Below are 12096 nucleotides of genomic sequence, written 5' to 3'. Positions count from 1 at the left end.
GCAAAGGGAAAAAATTTATAAATGAAGCAAATTAAGTCAGTCCGTGGGCAGGAAGTTAAAGGGAGCTGCTCCATCTCCATCACCCCTGCCCGGGCACCTGAGCCCAGTGTCACCAGTGCCCCCTGCCCGTCCCCACGCTGGGGCAGTGCTGGTACCTGTCTGGGCCATGTAGACACCTGGTTCATCTGCTGACCGTGGCCACTGGGTCTTCACCTTCTGGTTCTCCTCGACCGCATTGCCTGGAAGAGGGAAGTGCTCCAGTGAGAGCGGGCAGGGGACAGGGATGGGGACAGGCCACTCTGGGTCAAGGGACATTGCAGGAGGATACAGGGACGCCTGGCCCCACGCTGAGCACTGCATGGCATCCCTGAGGGCAAGAGATGGTTGAGCACAGCTGAGCACATTCACAGACCCCCCAAACACGTGTCACGGCTCCCCCAGAAGTGTCACCCCCAGTCGCAGGGGCTGCAGCTGGAGCACAGCCCCGAGTGGCACAGCCCTGGTGCAGCCGGGGTGCCCGTACCCCCGTCGTGCCAGGCAGAGGTGCTCTCCCATCCCCACTTATCAGCCTGCTGCAGTGAGGTGGCACAAATTTATGGCTCGGCTCACCAAAAATAACAAGTGATCCATCAAGAGCACTTGGCGTGAAATTAACTGGCATGTGGAGGGCTCGGCGGGGGACGCGGCTGCAGGCACAGGGGGACGCCTTCCCTGGCCTCCCCCACAGCCCCCAGGCCACCTCCTGTCCTCCAGCGGGGTCCCTTGTCCCCAAACCCGGGTGCAGGATGCTGGTGAGTTCCCACAGATCCACTCCAGGCACGGCACAGCCGCTGCTGCCAGAGGATGTGCTGTGGGAGACAGCAGGGGATCCCCTGGGCACCATTGATGATACGACCCCCAAAAACACCATAGGGACCCCGCTGCTGTGACAGGCAGGAGAGCAGCCAGGTGTGGCACAAGCGCCTCACTGAGCTGCCTGGCACTGCCAGCCAAGCGTGGCAATGTCCCCAAGGGACAGAGAGGAGGTGACATGGGGACACCTGGCACTGGCAGGGAGCCCCCAGCCATACTCCAGGCACAAGGGTGGAACACGGGACGGGGACAGCCCAGCCCCAGCAGGGAGCACAGGCTACCGTGACACTGATTGTGCTGTAAAAACAGACCCAAATTTTCCGAGTTTTGCCTTAACCAATGGTAGCCCTGCGAGGCTCCTCACCGGCCCCACCAGTGCAGCCAGGGACACTCGGATCCTCCCCGGGGACATCCTACCCTGTGGCTTGGGGTTCCCAACAGCATGAGAGACACAGGGGGACCTGGAGAGGCTGAGGGGATGCCAGGGGGGTCTGTCTGGCCACCGGGCCAAGCTCCCCATGGGGCCGCCCACCCCCAGGAGCGACGTGGCAGAATTACACCCGGCACGGCGAGCGCCCCGGGAGAACCATAAATCCTGAGGATATACGAGAGCGTTCTCCCTGGCTGTGTTCAACAGAGACACCAAATTCAATTTCCTTCAGAGAGCACTAAATCCTCGGCTGTCACTGCGGGGAGGCTGCGGCTCACCCCAGCACTCCTGTCCCGGGGGTGCCCAGCACCCCACACCAGGGCACAGCCACCGGGTGCAAGGGCAGGGCTGTCCTTTTGGGGACCTCGGGATGAATCCCAAGGCCAGTTGTGTCCTTGTCCCAGCATCACCTCCCTGGGGGTTGGTTTCTCAAGGGTGATGGGTTAGGAACCCAAAACTTGGAACTGCTTGGCCTCAATGTGGCAGGTCCTGGGGGAGCGTACCCCGTCCAAAGACCCCCAGAGAGAGGGGTCACCCTTTGGGGTTCTCTGGTGGGGGTACGCCCTCCCAGGGCCTGCAGCCCCAGAGTCGAGTGGTTGAGCACACCCAAAGTTCCATCCCCATTCCCACACCCATCCATCCGTTCCTTCCACCCACGTGCCTCAAACCACATCCCCCCCCCGCCTACGGGAGAGCCGCTCCCCGCCGGGGATGACGCGGGGGCCGGGGACCCCGGGGTCAGCGCCGTGGGGAGGGTCTGGGCGGGCGCCAGCCCCCCACGTCGCTGCGGCGGAGCAGAACCGGTGAGATCAGCGCTGGGCGCCCGCCAAGCCTCGGCTCACAGGCGCCATTCAGCCCCCCGGCCCTGCCTGCCACCGGCCCCCTGAAAGGCGGCCATTCTCCCCCTGGGGGGACGCCAGGTGGGACCCCCTCGCCGCATGAAGGGCGCTCTGTGCTCCGGCCCCGCGGTGACGCCGGCGGGCGCCCGGGGGGGACGGTGGCAGCGGCCGTGGCACGAGGGGCGGCCGAGGCAGAGCGTCACCCCTGCGGCTCCGGCACCGCAATAACATCGAACCTCCGGGCGCTCCAGCCCTTAATTGAATGTCAAACGTAATTTGGAGGAGGAGTGGGAGTTTGCGCTGCTGCTGTCGCAGCTGGACAGGCGGCACGTGGTGCCCTGCCAGGTCTGCAGGGACCCCCCCCTCTCCGGCGTGACCAACCCCACCAAACCACCCGTGGGGATGTGCCAAACCCCCTGGAGAAGCATCCAGCTGCTCCATCCCATCCTGCATCCCGCTGCTCCCCAGGCAGTCCCTGGTTAAAGGGATAGCCTGACCTTGGGGATGGCACCCAAACCTGGCACTGAGCTCTTAGTCATCCATGTGGAGTTGCGTTTAAAGGGGGGGAAAAAAGGGAAAAACCTATAAAATGAAATCAGCTCAAGCAGCTCCCCTCGGGATGAGGCGATTTAGAGCCCCGCAGCTGTAACGGACCGGGGATTTAGTCGGGGGATCTGCCCGTAATGACATTTAGCTCCTGAAATAAATGCTAAAGCCCAATGAAATTATATGTACACCCACAGCCCAGCCCCGCCACCTAATCTGCCAGATAAAGACCCCACGCAGCCCAGTCGGGGATTGCTCCTGCCCGCGCATCACCCCGGGGCAGCTGTGTGGAAACATCTGGCCAGATGTGTCCCAAAATCCCCGCATCACCCCCCCGGGCTTGGCACCGCGGGCACAGGGAGCACCCAGGAGAGGCAGCCCCTGCCCCGGGCAGCCCGATCCCGGTGCCCAGCACATGGGTGAGCACAGCTGCTTTATCCTCACCCGACGTTCCCACAATCCCGTAACGAGCAAATGGCCTCATTCCGCCTGGTTAATAGCCCGGCCGCCGTGCCGTGACATCCTGCCTGGAATAACAAGCGCCCGGGCTGCAGCAGTCAAGGGTAATTTGCCACGGGGAAAGGGTCATTTTACCTGCAAATTGTTTTCCACGTCTCCACCAAAGCAGAGCGGGTCAGCTCCCGCTCCGGGCTCGCAGCCCTGTGCCGGGAAGGCGCCAAGCGAGGCCACGGAGCCCCACGGGCTGTGCCAGAGCAGCCGTGGCATCACCCGGGGTCACCATGGTGGCAAGTGGCACCAGGGGTCAGTGGGACCATGGCAAGGGCAAAACAAGCTGCAGCTCTGCCGAGCCTGGGCATTGCTCTGGAGAGGTGCCCACGGAGCTGGGGTGGGGCACAGGATTCATCCATTGCACGGTGCCCATGCTCCCTGCACGTGCCCAACTCTAACCCTCCAGCCTTGGATAGTGTTGACAGGCAGGATTCATCCATTGCACAGCTTCCCTGCTCCATGCAATGGCTTCCCTGCTCCATGCATGTAGGGTTCCCTCCATCCCCATGGAGGGTTAACGAGCAGGATTCATCCATTGCAGCTCCATGCCCAGCACCCAGTCTGCACCATCCAGCCCCAGGAGTGTGCTCAGGCAGCATTCACCCGCTGCACGGATTCCCTGCTCCCCATGCAGTGCCCCACTGACACCTTCCAGCCCCAGAGAGTGTGTACAAGTAGGATTCATCCATTGCACAAATTCCCTGTGCCCGACTGACACCCACCCTGGAGCGTGTGTGGGTAGGATTCACCCACTGCATGGCTTCCCTGCTCCGTGCCCCGTGCCTGACTGGCACTCTCTTGCCCCAGGGAACATGCATGGGCAGAATTCCCCCATTCCACAACCCTGCTCCGTGCACAGCAGCCCTGGAGCAGGGGCTTCACCCCCGGGGCTCCTCCTCGCCCCCCACTCACCGTGTGGCACCTCGGGCAGGTCGACGTCGTTGGCATTCGCAGAATGCAGGTCGGTGGGGCAGCAGTCGGGGTCGGCGGGCGGCGGGGTGGGCGCTCTGGCCGCGTGCCGGGTGCCGTTGCGCCGCGGCGCCGGCGGGCTCTCGGCCTGGCAGCTGCAGCCGGCGTGGGTGAAGCCACAGCGGCGGGCGCCGGGCGCCTGCAGGCACTCCTCGAGCCAGCGGCACAGCACGCTGCAGGTGAACTGGCTGGAGTTGTTGTTGTTGATGAGCAGCACCTCCACGAAGCGGAATTCCAGGGCCTGGGGGGCCAGCAGGCGAGGGGCCGCCTCGGGCTCGGCCGCCAGGCACAGCTGCACAAAGTTCTTGTCGAAGTGGAGGAAGGTGAAGGGCCCCGCGTCCTCGCACAGCTCCAGCTCGGCGTCCTCCTCCTCCTCCTCCTCCTCCTCCTCCTCGGGCCGCTGGCGGGAGGGCGGGGGGCTGGCGGCTTCGCCCCGGGGGTCGCACGTGTAGTTGGCCAGGTAGTGGTCGAGTGGCAGCACCATGGGAGAGAAGTGGGTGCAGACCTGCTCCTCCCGGTTGAAGCGGAGGTAGAGCGAGTACTTGGTGGGGTCGGGGTTCTCCAGGGTCCAGGAGCAGCCGGAGGAGATGGTGGGGAAGAGGTCCTTGAGGGAGAAGGAGCCGTAGAGGACGCCGGAGGCCAGAGCGGAGCAGGCGCTGGGAGCCGGGTCGAAGCCCCGCGTGAGCCACAGGAGAGACGATATCACAGCCAGTAAGAGGGGACCAGCAGCGGTCATCCTATGGCATTTGCCCTGAGGGGAGACAGACAGACAGACAGAGGCTTAGCAAGAGGCATGGCTGCTGTGGGCTCCCTGCTGTGCCGGGGAGTGGGGAGCTGGTCTGGGGGGTCAGCACCCTACACCAAACCCAGCCACTGTGGGGTGTGGGAGCAGCATCCCAGCTACTCCATGGCCCCAGCTGGTCCACGGCCCCAGCTGCGACCTTACAGGCCAGGGACAGCCATGGGAGACCCTTGATCCATCTCCCAGGCTGTGCCAAGGAGTCCCTGGGCTGGGGACTGTGCAGCATGGGCTGGAGACTTCACCCCAAATCCACCAGAGCAGAGACCCAGCTCCCACCCCCACAGACCCCCTGCCCTAGGCTTGCCCACCAGAGCCTGCCAAGCACAACCTGGGCAAGGAGCCACCAAACAGCTTCTGCACAGACAGTGCTATAAAAGCCCTTGGAGCTATTTCTGGAGCCCCGGAGCACCACGGGGACAGGGGGCAGCTCGGGGCGATGTGCTGGGGGTGCACAGGCACCCCAACAGTGCGGTGTCCCCCCACCTACCCCGAGAGCCGGGCACAGGGTGAGCCATCCCTGCACGAGCACGTATTTCTTGGACACCACGCCGGGTGTGCAGAGCATCGCCGGGAATAGCTTTTTAATACCTCATTAATAAAATAATGCACGCGGTGGCCTTATTAAGTGAGACCGGAGCACGGCTCTTCAGAGGCCGAGGCTGCCGCGCGCGTGTCGGCACCGCTCAGCCAGGGCAGCCTGTGCCTGGGGCAGCAGGGGCACGGGGCCAGCCCTGGGGACAGCAGGGGACATTCAGGAGGTGGGCACAGGCACGGATGTCACTGCAGAGGTTGATTCCAAAACCACCACCCAAATCCCCGCTCCCCTCCGCCCAGCCATGTGTTGGGGATGCCGAGCGCTTGGCACGGCACGGGGATGCCCTGATCCATCCTCAACCAGCATCTCCCGCTCCTAAATCACCCCTGGCCGAGGCCGTGGTACCAGGGCATCCCCCAGCTCATCGGGGAGACGGAGCCCTGGCTGAGCCTGCGCTGGAGCCACGATGGGCACATCAGAGAGCTAAAAATATCCCAGCTCTCATGCAACAGGCTGGCACTGGCTCCTGCCGCCCCGGCAGCGCGGGGGCTCCGTGCCGGCATCCGGCCCCTGCCAGCACCGCGTGGGCATGGGGAGAGAGGGGTTGGGAACGGGGCCAGGGGGAGCAGCCCAGGCTGGAGGCACCCCAGTGCAAGCAGGGAGATCTGGGGCCAAAGAAAACCCTGTCTTCCCGTGGTCACTTCCACCCCCTGAGAGACCCCGGGGAATTCAACAGGAGACTCAACAGCAATGAACTCCAACGGCAGCAGCAGCGGGGAGCCGAGGGGCAGCTGGAGGGGGGAGCCCCATGGGCACTCCCCAGTGATGCTCCCCAAGCAGCCACCAAGTGCCCCAAAGAGTCCCAGCCCTCCACTGCTCTGGGAGAGCTGGGGATGGGGGAGGAGGGGGAGGAGGAGGAAGAGGAAAAGGAGGAGGAGGAGGTCAGGCAGGGACACGCTGCTGCTCTGCAGCGAGTTCCTGGGGCTCCCGCAGCCTGGCAGGGACACAAGATGGAGCTTGCTTCCCTCGCCTTGGAGCAGCGAGCAGGGATGCTCCGGCACCACCATCCATCCATCCATCCATCCATTCATCCATCCCTCCCTCCCGGTCCCCAGCCGGCTGCTGGAAGGCTCGGCGGGGATGAACACAGCCAGGCAGCCCCTGCCTCACCTCCCTGGGCTCCCCACATGAATCCAGGTGCTCTGGGTTACAAGGAGCCTCCTCTCAACCCAAAAAACCTGCCGAGGCTGCAGCTGCCCCAAGGCCAGCACACCAGGTCGAGCTGCTACGGGCAGCCAGGGCTGAAGCAAAGCTGAGAGAGCTCTCTCGGCACCAGCCCCGCTCCCTGCAGCGCTCGAGCTGCTGCTGCTGCTGCAGTGAAAATATTTCACTGAGCTGCACGCTGGGCTGAGGAGATATTTAACATCTGGGGCACCGAGTCACCCGGCGGGAGCTGCTGAGCCGCACGAGGAGGGGTCACTGTCACCCCTACCCGGCACCACGGGGGGGACCACGCACCCTGCAGCATCACTGTCCGGGATGGGCGAGCCCGGCTGAGTGGGCTGGCATCACCCCTCTGCCTCCAAAGCGACCTCGGTCCAATGAGGAATGAACCACCCGGCACCGGTGACCGCATCCTGACACCGTCGGGGGGGTCCCTGGGGGCAGCTGGCAGTGCCCCAGGGACCTGCTGCACCCACAGCCCGGCTGGGGAGCAGACGCTGCTCGCCGGGGACGGCGATGGCTCCCGGAGCACGGCGGGCACAGGCTGGCACGCTCGCCCGCCGCAGGCGCCTGCTCCAGCCCCTTCCATCTGCCTTTGTTCCCGCCCGGGCGCAGGGAAGGGGGTGGGTTTTTAATTAAAGCTTTTAAAGAGCCATCACAGAGCCGGGAAAAGGCCGGGCGGAAGCGACATCCCGGGCTCCACGTCCTCGGAGCAGGGTCCCTCTCCCTCACTGCCATCGCATCCCTCCTGGCTCCGGCAGCGGCAGGATCCAGCCGGGGCTCGGCTCTCCCTCGCCGCGGCACGGCACTGCTCCAGGCCAGCCCTGCTCCTGAGGCACTAACAGGTTGTTTCCCTAAGGATGTTTCGCCTAAACAGGGATTTTGTCCGGGTCGTGGTCCAGCTCCATCCTCCTGGCACAGCTCAAGCCAGTTTCTGACCATTGTGCCACTCCAGCCAGGCAAAGCCAAGAATAAGCCAACCAGCCCCAAAAAGTGATAAATGGGCAGCACTAAACCCCCGGCATTAATAATCTGAGAGACGATTAATGGCAGAGTAAAGGAGATTTGGGGTTTGAGGGACACGGTTTTTAACCCGACTGTTCTCTTAATAGGCTGTAGCAAATACACAATCCATGAAAAAATTACACGATCCATGAGAATTCCTAACATGAGGATGCCCAGGACAAAGACACGAGGGGAAGGAAGGGCAGAGGAGTCCTGGGTGTTTATCCACAGCAGGAACAGCCTCACTCCCTGCCAAAAGGCAACGGCATCTGGGGAGGAGCAGACTGGCTGACAGCACGGCCATGTGGCTCCATCCCATGGGAATACATCCCTGCCTGCCCAGAGGTGACACCAGCAAACACACCACCATAATGAGCTCTTCCCACTGGGAGAACCTCCGACCCTCCAATTTCCAGGACCTTCCCTAGCAGTTCAAAGGCATCCAGGAACTCCAAAGCTGCCATTGCCACCTCCACGCTCAGCCCTCCCGGTGCGGGGACCCCCAGCACCGAGCTGGGGTGTCCTGGGCCCTCCATGGCACCAGCACAGCCCCTCCACCAAGGAATTTGCTCCGTGAGCACCGCTGGGAAGAACTCCACTGCCATCCCAGCCTCCAGCCTCGCCTCCCAAAATCCACGGCTCCCTGCAAGGCGCGTGCCCGCACACGCAGGGAGAGGGGTGTCCGTGCCGCTCCCACCCGCTGCGGCACAACCCCCCCTGGCACCCAGGACCACGCTTGCCCCCCCTCGGTGCCCCCACGTCTCCCGTGTCCCTCTGGCTCCCCGGCGCGCTGCCACGGCCTCTCCTGGAGCCGGCAGGCTGGCAGCGGTGCCGAGCTGTAATTAATGGTGCTGCTTTGCCAATCCCTGGCGCGGCCTCGCGAGCACTGGCACGCACAGGCCTCTTTATTTATTTTACTTAACTGCTGTTGGTAAAACTCCACTCCAAAAGCAAGGCCGAGAGACAGCACAGAGAAATCTCCACCGGGATTGGGGATTACGCTCTGCCAGGAAACGACGTGTGCTGCCTCCCCCTCCACGGCTGTGGGGGTCCCTGGGGGCAAAGCCCCCCCTCTGCTGCAGGGCACCTGCAGGGGCTGCAGCAGCCACGGCTGTTTCTGCTGCTCTCCTTCAGCCTCTTCCAAGTAGTTTCCATGTCACTGGGATGTGGCTCCCTCTTTTCCATCAGCTCCATCTTGCAAAGGGGTGGAGGGCTGGGAGCCCCAGGAGACTCCAAATGGGGGTCCAAGTCACCGTGGTGGCAGCAGGATGTGTGCTCATCCCAGAGGGGGATTTTTTTGTAACCCACCATCTCATCCAGACCCAGCCCTGCTGGGAGCTTCCAAGGTGCCCCGGGGAGGACAAGAGGCCTGGCTCCATCCTGCTCTTGGAGGACATCAAGAAGGAACAGACAGGATGAGAGCAGGGGGGATGCGATGGCCCTCGTAAGCACCGAGGAGCTACAGAGCTTCTGACATTTGGCAACAGAGCTGGGTGGCCCCAAGCCAGCCCCGTCCCCGTCAGAGGACAGGTCCATGGTAGGAAATGAGTTTGCAGGGCCTCAGTCCAAATTCCCATGGAGGAGTGTTGAGGCATCCCAGGACGGCAGCTGGTGGCTCATCCCATGGATCATCCATCCATCCATCCATCCCCCCAAGTATCATCTTCCTCCAGGCAGGGGGTCATCCTGCAGCCCCCACCCAGCCTGGAGAGTGCCCAGCCCGGGACGTGGGGACTTGGCAGTGATGGGAACAGCCCGGGTGAAGGAAGTCCCATCTATTCCTGTGGCTCTGAGCAGGAGGTTGGTGCCAGGGCAGAGCTCTCTGCCGGCCATGAGCCCGCCGGGAAGAGCCCAGCATGCCCGGCCCCACCTCCAGCACGGCAGAGGTGTCACTCTGGGCAGAAGAGCTGCACTGCCAGAGGTCCTTAGAGGTGTTCAGCAAAGCCAGAGAGAGCTGGGAAGAGCTGGCAGCGTGTCCCAGATGGTGCTGGAGCACCTCTACCATGGGGCTGCCAGTCGGAGAGCAAACCGCCCGCTGTGCCGGCTCCGTGTCCATTTTCTCTCCAGCAAAGACCAAATTTGTAGGATCCTGGCTCCTTGCAGACTCCATGGATCAAAGCAGGGTCTTGTGGCAAGGCTTGACAAGCAACTGGGCAGGCCTTGAAGAGGAGCTGCTGCCAGGCTTGGGGCTTCAGCACAGCGGGGCTGGCACTGCCCTACAGCCAACTCCAGCATCTGCTGCCATACATGCCATCCACTAAGGAACCCTGCTGGGAAACGGGGCACTGACCCTCCCTGGTGAGAGTGGTCAGAGTGGTGGTGGCGGTGACAACAGCCACGCCACCCCGCTCCTCCCCACGGATGCCAGCCCACAGAGCCGGGTGCCCCCTCACGAGCCCCCCTCGCTCAGCCACAGCCTTCAAGGCAGGGAGAGGTCACTCCCCAACAACTGCCCCAGCCCACCGGGAGCAATCCCAGTGCCACAGCTCAGCTCCAACCCCGCGCCACCGGCTCCACGTGCGCCCCGGCCACCGGCAGCGCCCGGCCTGAACCCCCGACCGACCGCTCCGCCACAGCCCAGCCGGGCCACCCCGGGGCCACCTCCCCGCATCACCGTCGGCCCCGGCTGCCAGGCGCCAGCCAGCACAGCCAGCAGTGACATGACCTAGAAAAGCAAAGGGTTGTTCACACGCCGCTGCCGCGAGCCCCCGGCGCGGCCGTGCAGCCGCGGTGCGGAAAATCTCCCCGTCCTCAACAAGTGACCCGCGCGGGCACACGCGTGGGCACACGTGGCACCGCTTGTGCCGTGGACCCCAGGGGCTCACAGGCCCCCTGGGGAAGGGATGCAGCTCCCCAGCTCCCCCCCAGACCTGGCTGCCACCTGCATTCCGCACGTGCCCGCGGCGGCACACGCCGGGCGCCCACGTGTGCCCTCCTGCGCGCCCACGGTCCCCAGGTGCCGTGGCACGGAGGCTCCCCGCGGCCCCCCCACGCTGGCACCGAACAAAGCCCCCACGCAGGGGAGAGCTGCAAACCCACCCCCCCCCGCTGCCGGGGCTCCGCCAACGCTCCTGCCCACGCGCCCCGGTACCACCGAATCCCCGGGGCCCTGCCCAGGGGTGACAACGTGGGGTGACCACCCCGCCGAGCGCCCACGCGTGCCAGGCTGGCAGCACACGTGTGCCCACGCCAGGGCTGGAAGAGGTGCCAGCAGGCAGCCCAGCACCCACCCGTGGCCTTGCTGGATGACACACCACAGCACCGCGGTGCCACACGTGTGCCCAGCAACACACATGTGCCCACCGACACGCGTGCAGCCCCTCCACCACGGGGCTGCCGGGGTCCTGGCACTGCTTGTGGGGAGGGACTGGTACCCCGGGGGAGAAACGGGACCCCGCGGGGGGCACAAGCATGCTGGGGGAGGATGGATACCCCGAGGGGAACTGGCAGCCCCGGGGGGAGGATTGGCAGACCGGGGAGGAACCGGCAGCTACCGGGGCGAGGAAGACCGGCAGCCCCGGAGGGGAGACCGGCAGCTCCTCGGGAAGGGGGGACCGGCAACCCCGGGAGAGGGGATACTGGCATCCCCAGGAGGGGGAACCGGCAGCCGCAGGAAGGGGAACCGGCAGCCCCGGGAAGGGGGGTCCGGCAGCCAGCCCCGGGAAGGGGAACCGGCAGCCCCGGGAAGGGAGGTTTCGACAGCCCCGGGAAGGGGGGACCGGCAGCTCCGGGCACGCCGCCGCTCACAGCCAGCCCCGGTGCCGAGCCCTCCGCGCCGCCGCAGCCCCGCGCAACTTCCAGGCAGGGCCGGGGCCGCCCCGGGGATGCCACTGCCCGCCGCGGGCACCGGGCACGGGGCACCCCCGGTACCGCGGCGCGGCTGCAACTCCCGTTCCCGCAGCCCCGCCGCCGGGGCAGGAAAGTTGGCCGGCGTTGGAGCTGGAGCCGGGAGTGCGGGGGGGGGAGAGGGGGGGGAGCACGGCGGAACCGGGGCTCTGCCAACCGGCAGCACCGGCCGCCGCATCCCGCATCCGCGGCGAGCTGCCGCCCCCGCTGCGCCGCGCCGGGAGAGAGGTGCGGGGGGGGGGTGCACACCGGGAAGAAGGGGGGGTGTCGGTGCACACCGGGGGAGGAGGGAGGGTGTCAGTGCACCGAGGGGCGGGTTGCCGGTGCACCGGCGAAGGAGTGGGTGGGGGGTCACCGGGCGCCCTTACCTGCGCTCCGTTAGCAGCGCGTGTAGCCCCGGCGCGGCGCGGCGAGCAGCGGGCTGGCCATCCCCGAGCGGCCGCGGCGGCAGCAGCCGGTGCCCGGGCGCGCCCGGGGGAGCGCGGTGGCGGCGGCGGCGGCGCGCGGGGCCGGGAGCGGGCGCGGGGCCGGGAGCGGG

General features: G+C 65.5%; 1 protein-coding gene across 1 annotated transcript in view; it reads right to left on the bottom strand.

The window, feature by feature from the left end:
• ADGRB2 (adhesion G protein-coupled receptor B2) overlaps positions 1 to 11978 on the bottom strand; it is a 28265-nt gene extending 16287 nt beyond the window's left edge. Inside the window, exons 1-3 of the mRNA XM_017828246.1 lie at positions 11927 to 11978; positions 4090 to 4897; positions 156 to 239 (exon numbers count right to left, since the gene is read on the bottom strand). Coding sequence (XP_017683735.1) covers positions 156 to 239; positions 4090 to 4882 — 877 coding nt within the window. The 5' untranslated portion in view covers positions 4883 to 4897; positions 11927 to 11978. The remainder of the gene's footprint in view (positions 1 to 155; positions 240 to 4089; positions 4898 to 11926) is intronic.
• Between the last annotated feature and the right edge of the window lie 118 nt (positions 11979 to 12096).

Source organism: Lepidothrix coronata, unplaced genomic scaffold, assembly GCF_001604755.1.
Source record: "Lepidothrix coronata isolate B3197 unplaced genomic scaffold, Lepidothrix_coronata-1.0 Scaffold147, whole genome shotgun sequence".
NCBI lineage: Eukaryota > Metazoa > Chordata > Aves > Passeriformes > Pipridae > Lepidothrix > Lepidothrix coronata.
The sequence above is the reverse complement of the archived record's forward strand: the minus strand, read 5'-3'. Positions and strand labels throughout refer to the sequence as shown.